We start from the raw sequence: 27,744 nt of genomic DNA on the forward strand, positions 1-27,744 counted from the left end.
AGATATGTTTTGAGGTTAGTGGATAAAGTCTTGTAGATATCCTAAGAGTAATGGCACTTCAATTCTAATAGCTGTGCGGTGAGTAAAAGACATAAGTAGCAGAGAGTAATCTGGATGTGAGAAGGGGATTTGGGGGTTTGGTGGGAAGAAAGCGGCCCAGAAGCTGTGGTTTTTCTAGTGCACTGGCAGAGTCACCTGTGACCTTGAGAAAGGAAATTACAAACACCTGCTACACTTCAAACTACTCTACCCACATGCCACAGACAGCTGTTTGAAGAACAGGAGTGGAGGAATGAGAAGGTAATTTTGAGTATCACCCAAGAATGAGATGATTGGGCTTCTCACTTTTCCCTTGAAGCCTACTTGTAAAGCTCATTGTATACCCTTCAGTTTCAACTGACCTAAGTATGAATGACTTCTCAGTTGATGTTTCTAATTTTAATTATTCTTTCTTTTTTTCTATTAGAAAAAATATATATATATTTATAATAAGCACTTAGGCTGTTAACCATTTGGTAACCCAAAGAACCTAAACATGAGTTCAGTTCATTAAAATTGCTGTCTTCCCCAGGAACTACATTGTGCCTTTCTACTCTAATTTTCTGTCAGGGGTACTACCAGCAGCTTAGTTCTTACCAGCACAACCTTGGTGATATGTGAAGTATATCTGTTTCTCTTATACTAGAGGCCCAGTGCTTGAAATTCATGCACTGGGCCGGGGGAGAGGTCCCTCAGCCCAGCCTGCACCCTCTCCAATCTGGGACCCCTCAGGGGATGTCTGACAGCTGGTTTAGGCCCGATCCCTGTGGGACATCCTTCTCACAATTGGCAGTCGGACATCCCTCTCACAATCCAAGACTGCTGTCTCCCAACCACTCACCTGCCTGCCAGCCTGATCACCCCCTAACCACTCCCCGGCCAGACTGATCGACACCTAACTGCTCCCCTGCTGACCCGATTGCCCCCAACTGCCCTCCCTGCTGGCCCGGTCACCCCCACTGCCCTCCCCTGCCAGCCTGGTCCCCCCTCCCCCAACTGCCCTCCCCTGCCATCCTGGTCACCCCTAACTGCCCTCCCCTGCTGGCCCAGTCACCCCTAACTGCCCTCCCCTGCTGGCCTGGTCACTCCTAACTACCCTCCCCTGCATGCCTGGTCCCCCCCACCTGCCCTCCCCTGCAGGCCTGGTCACCCCCAACTGCCCTCCACTACTGGCCTGATGGCCCACAACTACCCTTTTCTGCCAGCCATCTTGTGGTGGCCATCTTTGACTACATGGAGGTGGCCATCTTGTGCGAGGGTGTAAGGGTCAATTTGCATATTACCTCTTTATTATATAGGATAGTGCTTTCTGATTGTGTTATATTTCTATTTCCATAGCTGGGATCAAGGCTCTCCTCTCTGACTTGGAGGAGAGATGGTCTCTTCTGTGTTCTTTATTCATTATAACCAACTTCACCTCTCATAGCCATGATTTCTATAATGTTTTTTTAAATAGTTTCATTTGGATATAATTCAACATGGTATCAGATTTACCCTTTTAAAGTATACAATTCATTGGGTTTTAATATATTCACAGAGTTTTGCAACCATTACCACTCTAATGTTAAAACATATTCAATATGATCCCCAAAAGAAATCCCATACTCATTAGTAGCCACCCTCATTCCATTGCTTTCTCTCCTTAGCCTCTGGCAAATATTAAACTTCTTTCTGTCTATATGGACTGGCCTGTTCTGGATATTTTATATAAATGCAGTCATATCATTTATGACCTTTTGTTATCTGACTTCTTTCACTTAGCATAGTGTTTTCAAAGTTCCTCCATGTTGTAGCATTCATCAAAATTTCATTCCTTTTTATGGCTGAATAAGATTCTATTATTTAGAGACACCATTTTATTTATCCTTTAATCCATTGATGAGCACTTGAGTTGCATCCATTTTTAGCTGTTATGAATAATGCTATATGAACATTCACATACAGGTTTTTATGTGGACATGTTTTCAGTTCCCTTGGGTATATATTTAGTACTGGAATTGCTGTGTCATGTTACATGTATGTTTAACATTTTGAAGAACTGTCAAAATGTCCTCTGAAGTGGCTCTGGACCATTTTACAATCCCACCAGCCAAATATGAGGGTTTCAGTTTCTCCACAGCCTCATCAGCATTGGTTATTATCTTTGTTATTATAGTCATCCTAATGGGAAGGGAGTGGTATCTGGTAATTTGGTTTTGTATTTCCTTAGTTAGTAATGATGTGAGCATCTTTGGAATTTCTATTTGTATATCTTCTTTGGAGAATCTATTCAAATCCTTTGCCCATTTTCTAATTTTGCAAATTACTATATTTTACTAGTACTATATAATTACATATGTTAGATATATTTTTTTAAATATCTGTTATATATGTATATGTTGGATTCAGAGTTTATATCAAATGTAGAAGTAAATTTTTATTTTTAGAAATGTAATTGAAGTTAGCAGGTCTATTAAGATGGAAATAAATAAAATAGCAAATAGAAACAGAATAGAGAAAATTAATTAAACCAAAAGTTGGATTATTGAAAGATCAAGAAAATTATCAAACCCTTAGTTAGACTGATCCAATGAAGAGTAAAGTGATTGAAGTAGCAATGCAAAACCTTCCCACAAAGAAAATCCCAGGCACAGAATGCATCATTGGTGAATTGCACCAAATGTTTTAAAGAAGGAAAACATCAATCTTTTACAAACTCTTCCAAAAATTAAAAGAGAAATGAACATTTTCCAATTCCTTTTATGAATCAGCATTACTGTAATCCCAAAACTGGACCAGAACACTGCAGACCAAAATCTCTTATGAATACTAATATAAAACAACAGTAAAAATACTAGTTAACATAATCTGTAACATGTAAAAAAGATTATACATCATGACCAAATAGGATTTGTCCTAGGAATGGCGGGAAGATTTAATATATGAAAATTGGTCAGTGTAATAGGCAGTTAATCATTAAGCACAAAAACTCACACAATAATTTCAACAGATACCTGGAAAGCATTTAACAAGATCCACCATCCTTTGTATAGCCTTTATCAGATTTAGGAAGTTCTTTTGTATTCTTACTTTGTTGAGTGTTTTTATTGGGAAAGGATGTTGGCTTCTGTCATTTTTTCTTCATTCTTTTTTCTCTCTGTTCCTTAGACTGGATAATCTCAATTTGCTTATCCTAAAACTTCACTAATTCTTTCCTCTGCCAATTCAGAACTACTGTTGAGCTAGTCACTCTGTTGAATATTGTACTTTTGAACTACATAATTTATATATTTTTAATAATTTCTATCTTTCTATTGATATTTTCTATTTGCTAAGATATTCTCATACTGCCTCTTAATTCTTTAGTCATGATTTTCTTTAGGTCTCTTGACATATAAAATCTTTTAAAAGTCTTTGTCTAATAAATTCAATATCTGGGCTTTCTTAGGGACAGTTTTTATTGACTCCCGTGTAGGGTCATACTTTACTGTTGTTTTTTTATGTCTTGTAAATTTTTGTTGCTAACTGGACATTTGAGATAATATAATGTGGCAAACCTTGAAATCAGATTCTCTACCCCCACGCTTCCATGGTTTGTCACTTTTGTTGTTACTTTTACTACTAATTTAGTTAGTGAATCTCCTGGGGTAATTCTGTATAAAGTCTGTATTTTTTTGTGTTGTGCAACCACTGGACTGTCCACTTAGTTCAGTGGTTAGCTAATGACTGGACAGAGATTTCCTTAAATGCCTGGAACCACATCCTGCAACCTTTTCCAAGGGGCTCTGTGTGTGTGTTGGGACATGTTTTCAGTGCTTCAGTAGGCAGTTTCTAACTCTGCCTTACAAAGATTTCACGCACTGCTTACGCAGACTGTCAAGGTCAGCCAGAGGTGAAGGTTTAGAGCCTTCTCTGGTCTTCCTGGGCACACACACAGTCCTGCACATGCATGTGGCCCTTTAGATTCCCAGGAGTGTCTTGGAGCTTTTCAGAGTACCCTATACACATGTCATTTTCCTTTTAATGGTTTGGTCATCCCCTCATTTGTCCTAACTTGTATCACCACCTAAGTTGCAACTGTCTTGGACAAATGCCCTAGGGATGTGGCTGTTCCCACAGCTGGCTCTGAGTCACATCAATTTAAGACAAGTCCTGAGAATGGAGGTGTTGCCACAGTCATATAGTGTACCTCTCTGGAGATGGGCACTCTGAACCTGTTCTGCCCTCTCCTGTGACTGCTAGCCTGCTGGTTTTCAGAGTTACCATAGTTGTGAGTCTGTTGATTTCTAAGGCTACCATGGAACTGGCAAGAGGGTTATGAGAATAGGGTAGGTTTAAACTCCACAGAGCTTGCTGTGTTTATCAAAATTTAACTGTTTTTCTTGAATTGCTCCTTGGATTATTATAAACCCTTGGCTAATGGTCAGAGTTCTTAAAAAGTTTATTTTGACCAGTGTTCTTCCATTTTTTATTTTTTATTTATTTGTTTGTTTGTTTATTTTTTGAGGAAACGCCACACTGTTTTCCATAGTGGCTGTACCAGTCTGCATTCCCACCAGCAGTGTTCTAGGGTTCCTTTTTCTCTGCATCTTCGCCATTTTTATGTCCTCTTTGGAGAAGTGTCTATTTAGGTCCTTTGCCCATTTTTTAATTGGATTTTTTGTCTTCCTTTTGTTGAGTTGTATGAGTTCTTTATATATTTTGGAAATTATCCCCTTATCAAATGTATTATTGGCCAATATGTTCTCCCATTCATTGAATTCTCTTCATTTTGTTGATGGTTTCTTCTGTTGTGCAGAAGCTTTTTATTTTTATGCAGCCCATTTGTTTATTTTTTTCCTTCGTTTCTCTTGACCTAGGCATTGTATCAGTGAAAATTTTGCTATGTGAAAGGTCTGATATGCTGTCTACATTTTCTTCAAGGATTTTTATGGTTTCATAACTTACATTTAAATATTTTATCCATTTTAAGTTTATTCTTGTGTATGGTGTAAGTTGGTGGTCTGGTTTCTTTCTTTCATTCTTTTTTTTTTTTTTTTTTGCATGTACCTGTCCAATTTTCCCAACACCATTTATTGAAGAGACTGTCTTTACTCCATTGCCTCCTTTGTCAAATATTAATTGAGCATAATGGCTTGAGTCGATTTCTGGAGTCTCTGTCTGTTCCATTGATCTATATGCCTCTACTTGTGTCAGTACCAGGCTATTTTGATTACAGTGGCTTTGTAGTATAGCTTGATATCTGGTGTTATGATCCTCCCAACTTTGTTCTTCTTTCTCTAGATTACTGTGGCTATTCGGGGTCTTGTTTAATTCCATATAAATTTTTGAAGTATTTTTTCTAGTCCTGTGAAATATGTTGTTGGTATTTTAATAGGGATTACATTGAATCTACAGATTGTTTTGGGTAGTATGGACATAATAACAGTATATGTACATGATGCTGAGAAAAACACAAACTAAGATTTATATGTTTGTTTTAGAACTAGTGTATTTTAAAACCTTGATTGAATAAAGTATATAATGAGATGTTTTTAAACAAAATATTTCATAAAACAAAGCAGATAATTATAAAGGTATTAATTTATGCTAAACTTTAAGAATAAGTATTTTAAGAATATAATATTTGAAACAATATATTTTTCTTAATTATATCCTGTAGGTCAAAAACTGTATTCTTTATGTCTTTATTTCCCCTACTATCTTTGTGAAGTGCCATATGTGTAGCACACACTGGAGATATTTATTATAGGAATGTAATGTTAATTTATGTTTTTATAATTGTTTATAATTTTAATTAATTCTGTTAATACATTTTTAAAATGTCATTAGGAGTGCTCTTTCAGGAAATCTTGTATCACCACCTAAGTTGCAACTGAGAGATTTAATTTTATTCTCAAAAGACTTGTCTCCAGACCTCGTGTTATTTTTAAGTAATAGGTCTGTTATCTCTATTATTTATGTATTTAAGCACAGAGAAATAGACCCATACCTCACTCTACAAGAGAACAATGGAAATTGTAACTCATTTAGACATTTTTTAGTTCCTATAAGTACCTATTCAAGTTTAGAAAGGGCTTTTCCAAAGGAGTTCTGTAGCAATACCACAAGTCTATCTCTTTGAAGATCCTTCCATAACTTACATATCTATATATATTTTATTTTTGTTTTTTAATATATATCTATTCATATGTTTATATCCTTAACCAACTTTAATTAACAATATTTGTATTTTAATATTTACAAATTTGTATGTATATATATATATATTTTAAAGCTTTTACTACCTCTAACAACACTTGTGGCTATGGAAAAGACCTGGCCAGGAAAGTAGCATCTATAGGTAAATAAAACCAAGTAATAAATGCAGTAAGGTAAATACATATATATATATATATATATGTGTGTGTGTGTATGTGTGTATGTATGTATGTGTATATGTATACATATATATATATATAAATATATATATATACACACACACACATATACACACACATATACACATATGTATATATTTTTTTATTGGTTATAAGGAATATATTTATCTGCACAATTTCTATAAATCATTGCTTTAAACCAGTGGTTCTCAACCTTTCTAATGCCGCAACCCTTTAATACAGTTCCTCGTGTTGTGGTGACCCCCAACCATAAAATTATTTTCGTTGCTACTTTATAACTGTAATTTTGCTACTGTTAATGAATTGTAATGGAAATATCTGTGTTTTCCGATGGTCTCAACAGGTTGAGAACCTCTAGCAGGGTCGCCTAAGATCATCGAAAAACACAGATATTTACATTACGATTCATAACAATAGCAAAATTACAGTTATGAAGTAGCAACGAAAAATAATTTTATGGTTGGGGGTCACCACAACACGAGGAACTGTATTAAAGGGTCGTGGCATTAGAAAGGTTGAGAACCACTGCGTATGAAGTATAAAATTTATAACTACTAAAACTGAGTATCTACAAATTATGAATATGATACTTGCAAATACTTGAATTTATTTTTTGTTTATAAATTATTTTAATATTCAATATTAGTGTGCACCCTGTTACTATTCATTGTCAACTTAAAAGTAGAGAAACAACCCAGCCAAAGTGGTTCAGTTGGTTGAGCATTGTCCTGTGTACCGCAAAGTTGTCGGTTTGATTCCCAGTCAGGGCACATACCTGGGCTGTGGGTTCAATCCTTGGTCAAGGCACATACTTGGAAGGCAACCAATCCATGTTTCTCTCTCACATTGATGTTTTTCTCTCTCTAAAATCAATAACAACATATTTTTTTAAGTAGAGAAACTGAAGAGTAATTACTACAAATATTTAAGGTATTGCTTTTTTTTAAAGGGCCTCCAGACAAAAAACAATGAAACATCCAATAAATGGGAGCTCCCTGAGGGCAGAGATTTTTGTCTGTATTATTCACTACTATCTTCCCAGCCTGTAAGAGTAGCTGAGATACAATAGATACCTAATAATTATTGCTGGATAAACAGATTTAATTTTTCAATTTTGCTTATTTTTCTATTTAAAAAATTTTTCTAATCCTTAAGAGGTTGTAAAAAAAAACCCTAAGAAATGATTACTATGACTCCTGGTTGCAGTTTGAGCATGACCTCATTGAAAAAATGACAAAGTCGATGTCAAATTACTCAAATCTAGAGCCGGTCAGCACGTCAGTGAGACAAGAGGGAAACTAAGAAAGGCAACTAAAACTAATAGGAAAGGAGGAACAGGTTTACTTTTAAGTTTTGCCAGTAACAATTTGTTATAAGATTTGGCTTTATATTTTAAATTGTTTCTTACTCATTCAGTTGCATCACTTAATATGTGCAAAAAATAGTGTACATGTTTTATAAAATAGGTTGAAATAAAGTATTAACTAAACTTTAGGTATCAGAATCACCTGGAAGGCTTGTTAAAACTCAGACTATATGATTTCAGTTTGTCTGGGATGGGGCCCAAGAATTTGCATTTCTAACAAGTTTCCAGGTAATGTGTCACTTGTGGTCTGGAAACGCAACTTTAATGTAAACCAATGATCAAAATCCTCTGTTTACTAACCCTCCTAATAAAAAAAAATTAAAGTACACTATCATTTTTCTTTGCTAATAACAAAAACAAATATATAGTCTAGCCTATAAAGATCTGCATCATTGTCTTGATTTTTTTAAGGAAATAAGCAATAAAGATACACATTAGACGTAGAGCCATCGTGAAGCACGAATAACTCACTATACCATCATATGTGAATTGTGATTTCTGTAAGAAAAGCTTTAGTTGATACTAATCACCACATAAAATGAGCAGCTTATTTGTGATCTCCAAAGGTCAGGCCATTCCTATTTGTCAAAGAAGAAAGAAGTGTTTCCACATGGTAAATTCAGAAGAAATGCTTTGTCCTTACTGTTTTAATTATTGCTACAAGGTTTTCCTATGTAGTGTTGCAGCAATCAAGCTAGCTTTTCTGATTCATTTATGATTACAGATAATACAGCACACTATTATCCACCAGGTTAAAATGTTGAATTTCCTTTAAAATTTATAAATGCTATTCTTTTGGGATAGTTTTTAGAGTACTTGGTATGATCAAATTTTTACCAAATTACCATCTGCTGCACTCCCTTTAGTTTACAGACATTCAGTCTGAGTGTTCTATGATATACTTTAGTTTTGGAGGCCCAGACAGAACTGGAAACTCACTGTCTTGATTCCTAGTTTGGTATTCTTTCCATTAACCTTGGTATTTACTTTACCAAAAGGTATTTGGAATAAAATATTTTCAAATATTTGTTTGATGAAGTGTTTAAGGTTCACATATACTAGCATTATACAGCAGGATAAGAACAAATAGTTTGGTACAGAGACAATAAACTTTATGCAATTATTTACTTTCGTTATCTCTATTGTCTTAATCTATTATTATCTAGATAAGATCAATTAAAAATTACAGGACCTTGGTTTCTTTTTTATAAGTATGTTTAGGGTCGTCATACATAGTATTCATGGAAGTAATTATAAGAGACTATATATATTTCTATCACATGATGCTAGAAATAGGGCTGTATGTTTCTGTATTCCTCTGGTAAAATAAAATATAGTCCCAGTGTCACTAATAGAGGAGTAATTTGAATATTTAATAATGTTCTGATGGTCTTCTGTACAACTCAGGATTTATTGTTAAATTTGGTTTTCTAGTAACTTTTTTATTTGCTGTATTTTTTCTATTTTAATAGTAAAGACAAAATATTCCTTTATTGACATTATTGAGAAATAAGACTTTCTTGAAGTTCATTTTATTTCACTTGTTAAGTAATTACTGAGGGGCAAGGAGCAGGCACAGCTGGGGTGGGAACTAGGACCATGCCTAGATACTATGCCCAGAAACTGTTCAGTAGCAGCATGTCTCATTGCCATGCACAGTGATCCTCTAGTCTAGTGTGTGGTGGTTGGCAACACAGGGCAGTGGGCAAGATGAGCTACTCATGAGCTATGCCAGTGATGCCTTCCCAGCGGGGTAAGTGCCCACCTTCTTCCACTGCTACCCAATCAGCATCACCATTAGGAGTCAAGCAGTACCTCCCGGGACTCTGGAACACAGCCGGACAAGAAAATTATGATCACACAGGAAGACTGTAATCGTCTGAGACCTTTATCTCATCCAGTGACTGATATCTTCCTTATATGCTTCTCTGTGGTCAGGCTAGCCTCATTTCTCAATGTAAAAGGAGTAGGTATCAGAATTTAAGGAATATGTTCCAAATATACTCTTTTATTAATAGCAACTCAGATTGATCTCTGAGGTGACTCCGAAACTTTAGCAAGACTGAATGATATAAAAGAAAAACCTATATGTGTGGAACGAGAACAGAAACAGTTCCGAGACAGGAGCATGCTGTTTTGTGCTTTAACCCAGAAGAGACTGAAGACTGTATTTGGTGACGCTGCCAAAACCATTTTAACTCTCAAGAAATACACAGGGGGAAAAATAGGATCAAGATGAAGAAACGGTTGTTTGGTTGCGTGAGAAACATCATTATTGGCCAAGGAAATTGTCTATTTCTCTGGGCAGGCATACGAAATGCTACAAGTTATACCCAGACCTCTTATAAATAATGAAGTAATTTAAAACTTGAAGGGGGAGGGAGGGCTGTCCTCAGAATTCTATAGAATTCATTAAGCATGTTTTCTAAATGTCCAAGAAGCAGCAAACAGAATCTAAAACCACAATCTATTATAAATACTTTATCTCAACCAGAAGGTATACGATCTCTTAAGGGTTTGATAGTTTAAAAAAAACTACAATCACATCATGTTCAATATAACAAACCATGCTGTAAATGGAACTGCCTGGCTTGACCATACACGTTTCTGCATAGTCTTTATGTAATCTGCACAAAAAAATAGCTTCTCCTTTTTCTTCAATTAATTGTTTTTGTATGTAAGTTGCTTTCTATTCCAGTATGTCGAGAGGGCCAGTCACGAAACCAAAGGTTGCTCCAAGCGCACAGGAGATGGGCCATACCTGAGGAGTAAATATATGAGATAAAAAAGAACAAATGTTTTATTATTGAGCACAAATTAAGTGTAACAAATACTTCTATATTGAACCTTAATATGCTTTCTTAAAGGATGCCAAAAGTGTAATAAGGTTATAATTGCATTTATCATGAACACAAAAAATGTACACATTTCAGTTAATGTGAATTAAACTGTAGCAAGGCTTCTGGCATAGAATAATTACTAAGATGTTACTTTTTCTTTCACCTTATATTGATTGATAATCCTGCCAATAACCATAAGTAGTGACCTAACAAGTCTTTGGATGAGGTGCACCTAACTGCACTGCCATGATCTGCATATGCATAGAATAAAACTCCATAAGGAAAAAACAAGTAGTAGGCTGCACAACAGAATGGAATAATTCACATTCCTGACATCCAGAATGGAAAAACCTCCTAATATATAGGGCATCAAGTAGAATAACCAAGAGGATAATTTATACACTGGAAATGGGGTTTATTGAATCCTGGAGGAAAGTCTTTCTAAATCTGCTCTAACAAAATTTAAAAGCAAACCTGGAAAGGTTCAAAATGATCTCAAGTAACTACAAGTACATGCCAAAGAAAATGTCCAACACTCTTTTAAGGAATACAAGAGAGTCCAGCAGTCACCAAAGTAAAATTCACTTATATTAGTTTTCTAGGGCTGTTGTAACAACTTACCACAAACAGTGTGGCTTAAAACAGAAATTTATCCTCTCACTGCTCGGGAGGCCAGCGTCTAAAATTAAGTTAAGCAAGGAGAAAGCAGAGGGAAAGTGGTGTGATCCAGATGCCGCATTGGCTACAGGAAGTTCCCCAGCCATATGGGCCCACCTGAAGCAGTGCTGGAGGAGAAAGTACCAAACACAGGAGCTTATTCAACATAATGTAGCTTATTGAATGGCTTGGTGCCATTATGAATATTGATTTTTGGATTGGATTATGGATAAACGTAGGGAACATCTGCTGAACAATACTGGTTAATGTTCCTTCACTACACTAGTTTCAAGAACCATTGAGAATTCTTCAGAGATAACTGTAATGATGAAAAAATCTCTCAGAACGTCATTCATTACAAAGAGGAATTCCCTTAAATGGCTTATAACAGCCTGTCAGACTGGTTAAACCAAGAAATAGTATCTGGCAAGCACTACTAGGAAGACTGAAAAATGTATGTCCAAAAAAATGGCACTTCCACCATGATTATGCCCAAGCAACTTGGCAAGCTTTGAGAAAGAGAAGGAACTCTGTTTCAAATATGTGAAGAGTGGGCAAAATTTGATCAAGTGGATTTTATGGAACATCTCATTTCCCAGACCTTTCATTACCAACATGGGCACATAAACTCTTGTTTTTAAACTTCTATTGCAGAAAGATTTCTGTAACATATTGCCAAAGATATTCTGTCATACCTACAATGTTAGACTACTGTGTGCAAGGAATTATACATTAAAGAAGATAATGATCAAGAGAATGGTCAAGACAGGTTTTCTATGACAAGACCTAGCAGAATAAGAAGAAAATTGAAATAGTTGTGTCTCCCAACTCTTTTTGCCTTTAAAGCCATTTTAATAACCAGGCAGTGAGTAAAAAATACAGTTGTCTCACACAAGCATGATTAAAGGTGGTGATGATACCAGATTCCAAAGAGCAAGGCTGGTGAGAAGGCTTCAAGATTTACAGATCAAAGATCTTAGTTTCAGAAAGTCTCAGAGGGGTAGCAGGCAGCAGGACAAAAATGAAATTTAAGGACAGGGCATGGTTGCTGGGTCATCAGCACCTCAAAACATTTCTTGATGATTCAGTACAGAGAGTATTTGTCGTCTTGGGAGAACCAAGCATCATGGGCCAAGCAGGTCTGTTGTCCTATGGGACAGACTTCCTCAGGGTGAAGACCCAGGCTCCGTGTTCTTTGAGGTAATGCTAGAGAAGCCTGATCAAGCTGAAGCCAGAGGTTCCAATTCCATCTGCCATCTCCCACATATTTTACGGGTTGCTTTAAGTTATCCTAAAACAGTGCGATAACAACAAATTCTAGTTGGAGATGGGGGAGACATGATTTATGCAGTATCCACTGCCCAATTAAAATAAGCAAAGAAGTTACTATGTGTACAGTGATGCTCAGAAGAGACTAATTGGTCTTCAAATGAGACACACACTAGAATACAAGCACATTCTCAGGAGCCACGTGGCTTCCGTCAGTGTGGTGAGAATGGTCATAACTGCACTGCCAGATGTGGACTGTCGGCATGTGAAACACACTGGTTCCTCATTGTATAGCAGTTTTGCACTTAAATGTGGGGAATGGTATGATGGTGACATGCTCTCAAGACTGTTCCTTTGCTTTGGGGGATATAACCTCCCAATTATCGCCTTTCTGGATGTTGGTTGTGGAGTTTGGTGACAAGGACATTATTTCTATACCAGGAGGTAGCATTGTAATAGTGAAGAACACAGTAACGTAAGCTGGGAACCTATAATGGGTATGAGTGTGGCATTGCCCATTGGTAGTACTAACATGGGCTAGTAATGAGCAATTCATCTGACACCATCGGGTTGTGGGACGATTAGTGTGCCAGGACTGACATACCAGATGCCATAGAATAAGAGACTTAAACAACAGAAATGTGTTTGACCCAGTTCTACAAGCTGAAAGGTTAGTTTCTTCTGAGCCCTCTGTCCTCAGCTTGCTGACTACTGCCTTCTCACTGTGTTCTCATGTGGCCTTTTCCTCTGTGCATGTGTGGTACTGATACCTCTTCCTCTTTTTATAGGGACACCAGTCCTATTGGATTAGGGCCCCACCCATATAACTTCACTTAATCATAATTACCTCCTTAAAAGTCCTATCTCCTAATACAGAAACATTGGGGATTAGGGCTTCAATTTATGAATTTGGGGAGGAGTGTTACACAGTTACGTCCATGACAGGGACGCAGAGCATGGAACATATTTTCAAGGACTAAAGGGCCATGTGAAAGTAGTGTGCTGTATTTGTGTAACAAGGAGCATCAGTGGATACTTTAATAAGAAAATTGAATTGTAGAGTCATAGGTCTTTTGGACCCCTGTACCTCTGAAGGGGCTTCTTTTCAACAGAGCCTGGTGAGCAATCAGGAAAAGTTTTCTGACTCCACTTGGACGAGTTCCAGATTGTCAGTAGGCCACACAAGCGTTTAAGCCTGATGTGGGACTTCCTGAATGAATCTGTTGCCTAAGCTGGATCTCTCCTGTTCTCCTTCCCAGCAGCCACCTCTGGTTCCAGATAAATAAGCATACATTGACCTCATACTTGCTTAAGGTCATCAAGGTCGTGCTGTCTCAGTATACCAAATCCAGACAGAGGAATAATAGGAACAAACCCCCAGTTTTCTGATACTGGATTTTATCATGAAAGGAAAACAGTGTGCCTGCAGGTGACTGAGGATAGTTGATCTTCTCAGCACAGCTGACTACTTTACAACTGCTACCCAAAAATATGTCTTATCTTTCATGAGTGAGTAAGATTTCCTGTTCCTCATTTTTTCCTCTCTTTTGCTTCTTCCCTCTGTTCGATGCTAGATAAACAAGGCCTATAAATGTGTTTAGTTTTGGAAAAAATTCACTTTAAGTCCCGATTCTACAACTTACTAGTTTACTTGACTTTAGGCAAGTAATTAAATTTCTCTGTACATCAAATTTCTCATTTATAAAATTGAAATAGTAATTTATGCCCGACCAGGATTGTCATAAAGGTTGAGTGAGATAACTTAACATAAGCAACTAGCATGGTACATAGAACATGGCTGGCACTCGAAACATTTTAATTTGCTTTCCTCTTCTATGATAGCACCAGGTAGGAGAATAAAGGAGAAGAGATTTGGAGAACAAAGGGAAAAGTTAAAAGTTCCACTTTTACATAAGTAACTGGGAATCAATATACTAAAAGATATAAAAGATTTGTAATCTTTAAATAATATCCTGCATAGTATGTTGTAAATTAGAGACTGTGCTAAGAAAGCAGTACAATAGGAATTGCATTTGTACCATTTGAATTAAAGTATCATTACTGCCCTTATACAATATAGTGACTGTAGTTAATTCCAAATTTACCCATTAAAATCTGGTTGCCCTAGCTGTTTTGACTCAGTGGTTAGAGCATTGTCCCACAGACTAAAGGGTTGTGGGTTCGATTCCGGTCAAGGGCACACCTCGGTTTCAGGCTTGATCCCTGAGCCTGATTAGGGTGTGTGTGGGAGGCAGCCAATCAATGTGTCTCTCTCACATACATGTTTCTCTCTCTCTGTCTCTCCCCTCCCACTCTCTCTAAAAATCAGTGGGGGAAGAGGGATATCTTTGGGTGAGGATTAACAAAACAAAATCTCCTGGTTAATGTGTTCACAAATGCTGTATCATAAATTAAAAAGTACAGAAAAGAGTCTTGTAAACTATTCTAGAATCCTCTGCTTAAAAGTCTTCTGTGTTCCTGTTGCCCATATTACGAGGCTTCTGAACTCTCAGCATGCGCGATCTGGCCACTTCTTTCTTCCGTAGCCTCAACTTCCCCCACCTTTCTGGGCTCTTACCTTTACTCCCCGGCTCCCACCATATTGCACTATTTTTGGTTTCTCTTTTCTGGACTCAAGTAAGTCTGGTCTGAGATGCACTTTTGATCTCTTCACCTGGCTCTTTCTTGATTATCCTTTATTTTGCTGCAAAGCCTAATTGTAATCCCTTCCAGAAATTATCATTGTATATTTAGCCACTAGCAGGCTCATTAGGAATTCAGTAAATACTTAAGTAAATGAGTCAGTATTCTGCCTGAATGCAAGGATTATATTATAATTTTATTGCATATATTATTGTATAACCTATAAATTTTCAAATCCCATTTAAACAGAAAAGAGTAGAAGTAGTTTATTCTTTATATTATATGCCACTTCATACAATGTATCACATTTAAAATGGGTGGATGTCTGCTTCCTTCTTATAATTGCTATAAGGGATTTGTAAATGCCATTGTAGTCATTCATTTGGATTTGGATTTTTCCAAAGGGCGAAAAATCAAATATAGTGACTATTGTAACAACACAGAGAAGAGATTTCTCATAGAAAGGCTTTTCCTCTTAAACTTCTATCTGGTGAAAATGAGCTTATGAGAGATTTTAAAAGGCAGTCAGAAGATTTCGATTGTTGATATAAAATATCAGAAACATATATTTGTAGAGAAATATATCTCTCTAACAATATACAAGTGATCACGATGAAGTTATGTAATTGGGTTGTTCCATTGAGCTTTCCTTTTTATAAAATTGTTGACATTCTGAAGGATTTTTTTCCCCCAGATGCATCTGCTTAGCACAGAGAATGGGAATTAAAGGTAGTATAAAACAATTCTAAGAAAGTGAATGTTGTGTGACCTTTTTTTTAATTTGCTTCACAAGTAATTTATTTAAAAAAAAATAACATCTGCTATTTTGAAGCTAATCTTAGTGTATTGAATGCTCTTAACCATTTCTCAATCCCACAGCCTTTTATCTTGCTTCTCCTGCTGTGTTCCCACCACCCTTGATCCCATTAGCAAACCTTGAGACCGCCTCAGACTTACCAAAGTACTGCTTTGGTTTCAGCTGCTCTTCTGCAAGAGGAAGTGAATGTTGGGGGTTTTCTCTGTGGTACAGTTGTGATAAAGCTGTGGTGGTCTTATCTCTCTCTTAGGTAGTGGCTCTTTATGACTACACAGCAAATCGATCAGATGAACTAACCATCCATCGCGGAGACATTATCCGAGTGTTTTTCAAAGATAATGAAGACTGGTGGTATGGCAGCGTAGGAAAGGGACAGGAAGGTTATTTTCCAGCTAATCATGTGGCTAGCGAAAGTAAGTTTTATGCTCCCTTCCTGGTTTACTAGAATGGTATAACTGATAGTACAAGATTTTATCATGTTGTACCCTTTAATTTACTGTCTTTGTAACTTTTGCATATGTTTACCAGTGGGTATTGCTTTTCATTTTCATGATGCAAAAGAAATAAAAGGGGAGGCACTAGTACACCAGCAAGCTATTACATTCATCCCCGGGGACCTGCCCATCTTCCTACAGCCTTCTTCTTCAGCCCCTTTTCCCTGCACCTGCTTCATGCCCTTCAAGCACAATTACTAGTATGTCAGCTCTTCTCTTGCCACAGTGACTCAGTTGACAGGCACTTTAAGAACCTCTAGTTCCCCAATTTCCATTCTTTTACTTTATATATCGCAGGCCTAACTGTTACCTATTACCTACCTACAGTAGATTGTTTCATTCTCAAGAAAATTAAGCCCTCATTTGTGAAAGGGAAAAGAAAGGAGCTGGAGAAGGAATTCTAAATACAGTTTCTGAAAGTGGTAGATTTCACCTTCAAAGATGAAAATAGAACACAGAGAGCTTGCGAAGAAAGACCAGAAGGAAGGGGTGAAATACAGTAATGCTTCTTCAGAAGAATCCTTTTATCAGCAGTTAACTTCATCATGTGGTATGAAAAACAATGTTCAGGGGTCAGCGAAACTGATTTCTAATCCTAGCTCCTCCACAACTATTACCGATGTGCCTCAGTTTCCTCCTATAAAGTGAGAAAGTTGAACTCTGTTATCTCTAAGTTTTTCCAAAAAAAATATTAAAATCATTTAGTTATGATTTAAAATGTAGTATAGGAAGCCTAGAAATTACTGTTTTGAATAATTATTCAGTCTTTTGCTTCTGCAAAGAAGTAATTATTGTAGATAATAGTTGTTTTTCAGGTTAGTCTGTGAAACCCCATTTAACCCGAACAATGGCTGAACAAAAGTACTATTGATTCCTAAACTAAGTTCTGAATTTTTGAGAGCAAAGGAGATGGCATAGGAAGAACTCCTTCCTTCCCTGAGTACTGGGCACTGGCTTAAGCCCAGATAAAATATTTTTTATTTGGCACTTTATACCATCTTGTCTGCACCCTGGTAGTTCCCAGTGTTCCCCTGCCCAGTCTTGCAAGGGCTCCCAGTCTCATTGCAGCTTCCTTCCTCAGCTTATCTGCTGCTTTCAGCAAACTCCTCCCCTCAAAAGTTCCAAATGTCTCAAAAATCACCCACTTCTCTCTCACACAACAAAATTCTGTAGTTCCTCTGTGCCATTGTTTTAATTCTCTTTCCTTGAGCAGTACATGACTTACAGCTCTGAAATTCTATTGCAGGTATAGTTTTATGTTTAAAAGAAGATGCATAATGGAGAATAAACATCAGGCAATGTAGAAGAAATTTTAGGACAAGTTAATACCCAGTCATCTCCCAAAAAATCTGCACTTCTAGCTTCCAGATTGTCTCAAATAATATCCAGGTTTCTTCCCTCTCCTTCCCACATGGTCAATACCTGGAATTCAGCTTCTGCCTTTAAATCAAGAGGTACCTAAACAATCAAAGTCATTCTGGGGTATATCCATCATTTTAACTAGATATTACCATTCATTGTTAATCCAGATACAAATGAAAGCATAATTGTTTTATTCTTGACAATGTAAAAAGATTATGTATTTCCATGCAGGATGGTATTAGGTGCTTTAACTTTATAATCTAATTAGTTTGCAGAAATAACCTCTTAGGCTTCCAAATCTGGAGAAGTTATAGATATTTGATTACAGTGGGTTAAAAATCCAATAAATTTTTCTTTCATGATATCCCAAGTGAGACTTCGAAGCATACTGTAATGATTAGTGGATATGTACAGAAATTAATGGTCTCACATAGTGACTATTCTTCAACTGTCATAATTCCTTATTATATCCCAAAATAATTGATATTTTATTTTGGCATTAGTTATTGCTTGTGGGAAAAGTCTTGTAAATGCCAGAACAAACAGAACAAATCCTCAGATACCTGAGAATATAATTGAATTCTCACTTCATTGGGGACTTTTTTTTCTCCTTTTACCCTACTTTTTACCTGAATTTAAGAAAATCTTGCCTGCTGTTTTAACATTAGAGAAAAAATTATTGTCAACAGCATATTTCACTCTAAAAATAGTAGAAGTCCTTTATCTTTATCCAAAGCTGAATATACAAAGCAAATGATCTAAGGGAGTACATATCTGAATAGAATCTGTACCAACTGTTCAATTGAGAGCCAGGACTATGATAGAAGGACTATGATAGAAGACATTGGTATCCCATTATTATAAAGACTTCTTCCCTTGTATCTTAAGCCACTGGAAGAAAAGCATGATCAGCTTTCCTTAATCATATCTTTTCCAATAAGAGATAAAGAAAGCCAATAATGAAATCAACCCATACACAAAGTCAGTTAATACATATCATAATCTATGAATTTGATTAGGTGTATTTGAACAATTTCTCTCGATTCATAGTTGTTCAAGTCATTTAACCAAGATAGATTTTGTTTTTAGCCCTTTAAAATTCCCACCTGACTTTTTAGATTCTGCACTGTGTGTAGACTAACTAGATTATGTAGATTATAATCTATACTAATAAAAGCCTAGGTGGTCCTCATGCCCTCGAGTGCGATGTAACAAGATGGCCACCACAAAGATGGCCGCCACAAGATGGCCATGCACCCAGCGGAGGCAGGGCCTGGCAGTCACTCTGCTCGGTGAGGCATGGGGGTCCCGTGGCTCCACACAGCGTGGAGGAGGCTGGTCCCAGCGGAGGAGGCAGGTCACATCAGGGGAGGGCAGTTTGGGGCGATCTGGCCAGCAGGGGAGGGCAGTTGGGGGCAATCAGGCCGACAGGGAAGTGGTTAGGGGGCAATCAGGCTAGCAGGCAGAAGCGGTTGGGGGCAATCAGGCAGGCAGGCAGGCAGTCGAGTGGTTAGGAGCCAGCGGTCCCGAATTGTGGAGGGTGCAGTCCGGGCTGAGGGGCACCCCCTCTCCCCACACCCCCGTGCATGAATTTCATGCAATGGGCCTCTAGTTTTACATTATAAGAACCCCAGATTCAGCATTCTGAATAGATTCAGTATTGTGTATAGTCCTTGCCCCATGCTTATCTATTTCATACCATCTTCCCAAATTATCCTTTTTCCACACCTTTATCTGACAAAATCCTACCCATTCTTCAGAATCTGACACACCTACTGTTTCTTCCATTAAGCATCTACCATCTCCACATCAGAGTTTGTCTTTGTTATTCTCTCTTTTTAAGTAATGTTACATTCTATTTTATATTATAGTTCCTTGTGAACTTCTGTCTCTGACCAGATTGTATGCTCCTTGAGAGCAAAGACTGTTTTGATCATCTTGGTGTCTCGTCCATCAGTACCTAGCATATAACATGCATATAGCAGGTTCCTAATTAATGTATATTAAGATAAAATGAAATAAGCATCTGCATGACCACACAATAAGTGAAATGACACCTTCTACATTTCTGAAATCCTGCTGATCAAAACTTTACAATTGTAAGTTATGTTCTTTGGATAATTAATGTGTAAGATTTCAAATTGCCTTAACAGTAAGTATCAGGTAGCTTATTTTTACACCAAATTCTTTGGTTTTCTATCTGCCCCCACTGTTGTTTTTCCCCCATGAAATAGTGCTTCTCAATTTGATTATTTGAATTTCTTTTTCAATTCCAGCACTGTACCGAGAACTGCCTCCAGAGATTAAGGAACGATCCCCTCCTTTAACCCCCAAGGAAAACACCAAAATGGAAAAACCTTCTTTATCTTCTCAAAAGGTAAATATTTTCAAGAAAATGTATAGCATATATTCTTTGATTTTCACTCTCTCTGGATAAAATATTACTTTATTTTTCATGCTTATATCCTTTATTGTTTACATTATTATTTCTTGTAATATTGGCACCAATATTATGAAATATGTAAGGCAAATATTACTGTAGCCATTTTCCAGATAAGGAAACTGAGAAGGCTTGGGGATTAAAGTAGACCTCAAGTCATAGTCCAAGTAATGGGATAAGGATCCAGAGTAGAACTTGTGACCTCAAGTGTGATGCTATTTCCATCCTATACTTGTTTCTGTAATGACAATACTGACATTGTTATTAGCCCCACCTGAGGAGTACACATGTGTGCTAAAGGTCATTTGGGCCCACAGAATAAAGATGTCCTATCTTCCTGGAGCATTCCTTTTACTTGCTAGAAATTTAAAATATTTTCAGATTAAAATGAATATGGATATATTATCTGCCAGAGAAATGTCATGTTTTTTTTTAGCCTGGGCCTTCAGATCCCTCAGTCAGTATTCTTCTGATATTAGTAATACTTTGGTGCAAAGTTTAATAAGCAATGTGCCATATCACATATATTACTTATTGAACTTATTTTATTCTGTGACATTAGCTTTTGCCTTAGATGGAATAACTTCACTCCTTAATAACATGAAATAGTAGTGATAGAGTTTTTTAACAATTGAACCTATCATGTATCATTAGTCATTCAGCCTATATTATTGAATGCTTACTAGTATTTCCATGCTGAGCATTAGTCCTCACTGAAACAAGATTGAGTAGACAAAGCACTTGCCTTTGAGGCTGTTGGGTGAGACACCTACAAGTAGACAATTCCAGCAGACTATGGTAGGAACTATAGTGAAGATATGTGCATGGTGTATTGAGAACGCACACAGCAAGAAATCCTCTAAATCTGCCTTGGGGGGTCCAGTAAGAGGTCATGCTTGAGCTGAGGCTTATAGGATGAAAAAGTATGTGCCTGGTAGATGATCTTAGAAAAAGCATTCTAGCAGAGGGAACAACTTGAGTAAGGTGTGATAAAGTGTAATTATTTTGTGGAGTATAGGGCCAAATGGAGAGAAGGACAGAAGAAATGTAGGAGCCCAGTGTACTCTGCTAAGATGCTTAGATTGTATTCTTCAGGCAAAGTGGATCCCCTGGAGAAGGGAATCCAGGAAGTGTCATATACAGATCTGCATGTTAAAAATATTCTAGCGGCAGCATAGTAATTGAATTAGAGGTAGCTAAGACCTGGGACAAGAAAGTAAGTTCAAAATAAAGTATAAAAGCCTGAGCTAGTCGGGATAAAGGGGAAGGGTATAATTGACAGGATCTTGTAATTGATTGGATGTGATTAGTGATATTGGAATCTAGGAATTTTGCTGAGGGCCCTGACTTACTATATAAATAAATGGATAGTGGTACCACAGAAATAATAAAAGAATAAGGAAGATCTGGGAAGATAGAAATAAGGAATGATAGGGAGTAGGATGTAATGAGTTCAGTTTTAGATATCTTGATTTGTTAATAGTCTTTATAGTGCTCCCAGGTGCAAATATTCACTAGGGAGCCAGACATTCAGAACTGGAATTTGAGAGAAGATAGGGCTTCAAAATAAAATAGGGTAAGAGCTAGTGTATTCTTTGTGTATTGCATCAGTAGAGTTGAAGCTCATAATGAAGGAGATAGAATGGACACTGTAGACTTCTGAGAGTAAAATCTAAGGACAGAATTCCAATTGAACACTAGTATTTAAGGGACAATCAAAGGAAGCAAAGATTAAGAAATAATAGTCAAAGGGGAAGGAAAGATCCAGAAAAAAAGTGCCATGGAAGCCAGAGAGAAGAGAGGTTCAAGGAGAGTATATAGTCAGTAGTATGAGAAATGGCCGATCACTGAGGTTGTCTAAGCATTTGATAATGAAGAGGACCTTGGCATCTCTGCACTGGCATCAATAGTATGACAAGGATTTAAGAGTAGAATGTGGACTCAGCAAGTGAACACATGGAAGTCTTCCCAGAGCTTCACTTAAAAGAAGTCAAGCAGTGACTGGAGGGAGACCTGGTTCCAGAAATGACTTTTTAAATACTGGAGTGACACATACAATTATATTCTAAAAAGACAAAGCCAATGGACATGATCAGGTTCGAGACAGATAAAGAAAGCACACATGGATCTTGGAGAAAGCAGGAGGTTTTTACTGGAAAAACAGGTTGATAGATTAATATTGCCTTAGAGCAGTACCCCGCTGAGACAGATAAATATGAATGAGGATGCAGATAAGTTAATAAAGTGGGAGTCTAGAAATTAAGAATGCCTTTATGTTTTCAAAAACAGAAATGAAGGTTCACTTCAAATGTGAGGGCAAAAGGTGTGAGGCAGGAAGAAGAATAGTGACTGTTAGAATACCTTGAGGACAGTAGGAGCAGGAGATCATTTGGGACATATAAAGAGATTTCTGAGTAGTTCTGGGAGCTGCTGTTTGAATACCATGAAAATGTGGAGGACATAATTATATGTAGTTGGATGGTTTTCTTCAGTAGTGCTCAGCATCTAGGACATAGGACTGGAGAAGACAAATTTGGTTTGATATATAATTGGAGTTGTTGGTGTGATAGAGGCCAAGAGGATTAGAGACTTGATATCATTGGTTAGAGAGTCGCTGAAGTGACACATTATGGAAGATCAGCCAGATTAGAAAGGATGTGGAATCAGGAGAGACTGGTCACCTTAGAAAGCAGGGTTCTCTGCAAGGTTGCCATAAACTACCCATTCCCAGGTGGAGGCATAGTGTCATGCAGTAAAGGAATTAACTTGGAACTATGGCCTGTAAGTCAAGAAACCTGCTTAATTAGTATTTCAGATGTTAAGCAGCTCAAAGTTATGATATATTTATGGAATTGAATGTAAGAGTTGAAGTCAAATTGAAGGACCTGCCCAGGGAACTAGGACCAAGTGTTGCATAGATTTTCTCTTTGATATTAAAATTCAAGAATGATTGCAAAAGTTGGGGTGAACCAAGAGTTGAAGTCCTTAATTCTTGTGGTAGTGCAGATGTCTCAACCTTGATTTTACATTGAAATCGCCTAAGAAATAAAATAAAACAAAAATGCTGGTCCTTGTCCCCATGCCCACAAATTGTTTTAATTGGTCTGGGTGGATTTCAAAAGCTTTCCAGGTTATTTTGCTGTGCAGCCAACATTAACAACCATTATCAGAGTGACCACAATCACAATGTCTGCGGTTAACAGCTGCAAAGATAGAGGATATTATAGCCAGGTGTGAAGGCAGCCAAGGAGGAGTGCTTTGAATGTATAACAGCCTGAAATCAGCAACAGAGAGCTAAGAGGCCAGTGCTAACTCCAGGTCCCAGTGGTTCATGGTTGGATTATGTGAGAATGAACAGCCTATCCTGTATGGAACTGAAAGAAAATGGTTTCTTAATAAAAAGCCAGTTTCACATACAGCAAGGATATATCGTGATGGTTGCCTCTGACAGCCTGGGATACATGTTGAAAGGATTGGCAAGGAATTTGACTATGGTCAAATGCTATATATGTAATATTATCCACTGTTTGGAATTCACCAGATTTAAGAATTTAGGAAAATGATATTATAAATTTTCAAAATATCTATAACATTGACATAGTCATCGAGACAGCTAATGATATTTGTAGTCTATGTCAGGAACTGCATGAGAGGCTATGATAGATACAGTCTTTTTGTTTGTTTGTTTGTTTGTTTTGTTAATTCTCACCCGAGGATATTTTTCCACTGATTTTTAGGGAGAGTGGAAGAGAGAGGGAGACACAGAGAGAAACATCGATGTGAGAGAGACACATCGATTGGTTGCCTTCTGCATGTGCCTCGACCAGGGCCCAGCCAGGGAGGAGCCTGCAACCAAGGTACATACCCGTGACCGGAATCAAACCCGGGACCCTTCAGTCCGCAATTTGAAGCTCTATCCGCTGAGCCAGACAGGCTAGGGCTGTAGATACAGTCTTCATGTGCAGTGGCTTACCAGTATCCCTGATGCTGTATCATGCTGATCTTTGACATTGGGGTAACCTAACCCCCGCCTGTGTGTTCCTGGTCAATAGCCTTGAACTAATTCTGACTCAGCCAGAGGAGATATAAGGAACTCTTACTGGCTGCCTCTGCAGTTGGCACTGCCCTTTCCTCTTTCTGATGCTCCTGTGTTACCATGATAGAGACCTCTCACCTGCTTCCAAGACTCCCAATTCTCACTGCCTATGCCACTCCTCTACTTAGAACTCACTACATCATAGTATTGTGTGCCTTTTCCTCTCACAGACTGATCTTCATGCTTAAAATACACCTTTATATCCATATCACCACAGACCAATTCTTCTTGACCCTTGAGGAGTGCTTCAGGCTAACCCACTGCTGTCCAAACCCTGATTCTAACAGATACCAAAGTAAAACATTGAAAAACATGAAACAGGTAACACAAGGGAGTTGCAGAGATAGGATCCATTTGGACAAGGGAGTAGAAAGGTTATCATGGAGGAGATGGAACTCAGATTGGACTTTTAACATTCAAGATACATAATTTCTTTTGTTGATTTGGTCTGCTTTGTCTGAATCCATGCATTATAATAGACTCCTACATATATTTTTCCTCTTAGGAATTTACCACTTGTAGAGTTTGATAATGTTTTATTTGCCTGTGGGGAAAAGTATAAAGAATGGTCTACACTTATGTAAAAAGAAGTCCCTGAGAACCGGTAATGTTGTCCCAGGTATTCGAAATGCCTCAGGTGTGCTCTGAGTGATGTCGCAAACAGCCAGCCCTTGAGAAATGTGTAACTGGGCTTCCTCAGCACCTGGCACAGTTGCATGTCTTCAGTTTATTTTCTTTATCAGAATATATATGGTTTGATTTTATCAAGATCCTGCCTTATAAACCTACCACAAATTCTGTCATGTTTAATTTCATACGTAAGTTTTATTTTTATTATCATATGCAAGATATGTTTTTTAAAAAAAGAAGAACATGAAAAGTTGTCTCTGAAAAGTGACTAAAGTGGAGGAGGGTCCTAAGTTCATAGAATTAGAAAATTGGTGACATAGAAGGAACCTAAAGATCATCCCCAGTGATTCTAGTCAACTCCCTTCATTTTTAGATGAGGAAATCGAAATCCAAGAGGTTTGTAAGAGTCACGTTCAAAACACCACTCCTAATTAGGAGCACGGCCCCATGTTCTCAGGCCAGCCCTGTTCCCTCCACCACCGAGTCACCGACAGCCGTCACCTGGACAGCTAGCCACGTTTTGAATAACATTGATTTTTCACATCCCTGTATTATGTTTGTTTAATTGTACCCTTCTTCATGTGGAAGTCTTTAGGATTTTAGTCTTTATAGCTTTTAAGGAAAAAAGGAAAGAAACCTCCTGAATTGTTTGCTTTCTTTTTAAATTATTTCTGTTCAAACTACAGAATGAGAAGTAAAATTATACCTTTTAATAGCCTGGCAGCTGCTGGATCTTATTAAGTTCTTCCAAGTGGAACACACCTGTTCTGTTGCTAAATGTGCCAGGCCCCTTCCAACATTTCATCTGGTTCATTGAAATGTTAGTGGGTGATGGAAGCATTCGCTCTCCCACTGCAGGGGGAAGGGACAGGCTTGAGTTAGTGATTCTCCACCGTAGGCTAGAGAATCCCCAAACGAATCAGTAACTGTCTATACCACAGGGACATGAGAGTAGGAGACTTGTCCTCAGGCTCATTCCAGAACATTTTTATCACACTGTGCTGTAAATTTGGATCTAATAGGAGGAAGAATATTTGTGCTATCTGGGAGGATAGCTTTAAAAAATATGTATCATGCTAACAACTCTGGGGATTTTTGGTTGTTTTTTTGAGGACATTTTTTTTAAGCTTTTTATTTTTTGCTACCCTATATCATTTGCTATACCTATATCATTCATTTATTTGGGGAGGAAATTTGTTAAATTCCTTTTTTTTAATGTAATTATTTTAGGTTGTTCTATTAAAGTAATATATGCTCATAGTTTAAAAAATTCAACCAATAAAGAATACTGTAAATAAAAAATAAAACTCTGTCCTAATATCCATGTCCACTATAATTTGCATTTCTTGTTTAAAATGTTCTCTGCACATGTAAATATACATGTCTTAATTCATGTCTATATTTTGATGAAACTGGAATCATACTTAATATTCTGATGATTTTTGTTCATAATATATTTTGGATATCTTTTCTTATTAGCACAGACAATTGTTTGTTTAACAGTTTTAATTACTAAAATGGCAAATTTTCTTTTATTTTTTTAATTCCTAAAATTCCCAGGTGTTTTTTTTTTTAATTTCTGAAAATGCTTGGTTTCTTCTTTTTATTGTTATAAAAACAAAACCCAGCCCTGGCAATGTGGCTCAGTTGATCGAGTGTGATCCCATGCACTGAGAGGTTACCAGTTCAGTTCCCGGTCAGGGCACATGCCTGGGTTGCCCCAGTTTCTGGCTTGATCCTGGTAGGGACATGCAGGAAGCAGCCAATTGATGTTTCTCTCTCCCTCTCCTTTCCTCTCTCTCTAAAATCAATAAAAACATTTTTTTAAAATCCAAGTAGAAAATTACCCTCTATCTTCTATAAATGTTTAAACATTGACAAAACCAAGTCGTGTTTTTTTAAATACCAGACATATAGTAATAATTATGCACAGGAATGTTAGATTATATATGTGAATGTAGAGAAATTGCTATGATACTTTTGCTTATGTCTATCTAAAAACTCACTAAATGAATAATAGTTATTAGTTTTGCTATTCTAAGACAATTATAAAAATATCCATTAAAACTTATCTCTTCATGTGGTAAGAGTTTTAATTATTTTCAGTTTTTTATTTAGCATGTAGTCAGTGAGAACAGGCTGGGTCAATTCAAAAGAGAGCTGGTTCATAAACCAGCGTGCATATTCCACTTATTAAGGGCCAGCTGCTTTTTTGTCTAGTACAGAACAAGAGGAGAGAACCCAAAAGGATCAGATAACAATGGTGGTTTTGCTTCCAGCCAAACACACACGCACACAAAATTTTACTTTGGCAATTCTGTCAACCTCTCAGAAAAACAGTAAGCATGTGTGTGTTCACAAAATATCTAATTTTCATTTGCCCTCTTCATCTCAAAAGTAGACAGTTTATTAAAGCCTGGATTAATTGTGCTATATTTCACTATCTTAAAAAATCACTTCATATAGAAAAAAAAATGTTTTTCCATCTCCTGTTCCTTATACCAGGAGTTCATCTAAATTATTTTTAACCAGAGGAATAATATGATTTTATTACTGTGTTAAATCCAACAACAAATTTATAGTAGACTGTGGTTATTTTTGGTATGGCAAAATAGATTTTCCAAATATCTAGAAGTTAGTTAATGTACACTGAACCATTGAAAATGCAATCATAATTAGCATTGCCTCCTTCTTATATCAATTTATATCTT

At 37.1% G+C, this 27,744-nt stretch overlaps 1 protein-coding gene across 10 annotated transcripts in view; it reads left to right on the top strand.

Moving 5' to 3' along the window:
* AHI1 (Abelson helper integration site 1) overlaps positions 1-27,744 on the top strand; it is a 159,891-nt gene that overhangs the window by 105,092 nt on the left and 27,055 nt on the right. For 9 of the 10 annotated variants that reach the window (XM_054721679.1, XM_054721681.1, XM_054721680.1 and 6 more), the window contains 2 exons: positions 16,262-16,424; positions 20,144-20,244. In XM_054721679.1, coding sequence (XP_054577654.1) covers positions 16,262-16,424; positions 20,144-20,244 — 264 coding nt within the window. The remainder of the gene's footprint in view (positions 1-16,261; positions 16,425-20,143; positions 20,245-27,744) is intronic. The other variant, XR_008557177.1, reaches the window with a different exon arrangement.

This window comes from Eptesicus fuscus, chromosome 10, assembly GCF_027574615.1.
Source record: "Eptesicus fuscus isolate TK198812 chromosome 10, DD_ASM_mEF_20220401, whole genome shotgun sequence".
Lineage (NCBI taxonomy): Eukaryota > Metazoa > Chordata > Mammalia > Chiroptera > Vespertilionidae > Eptesicus > Eptesicus fuscus.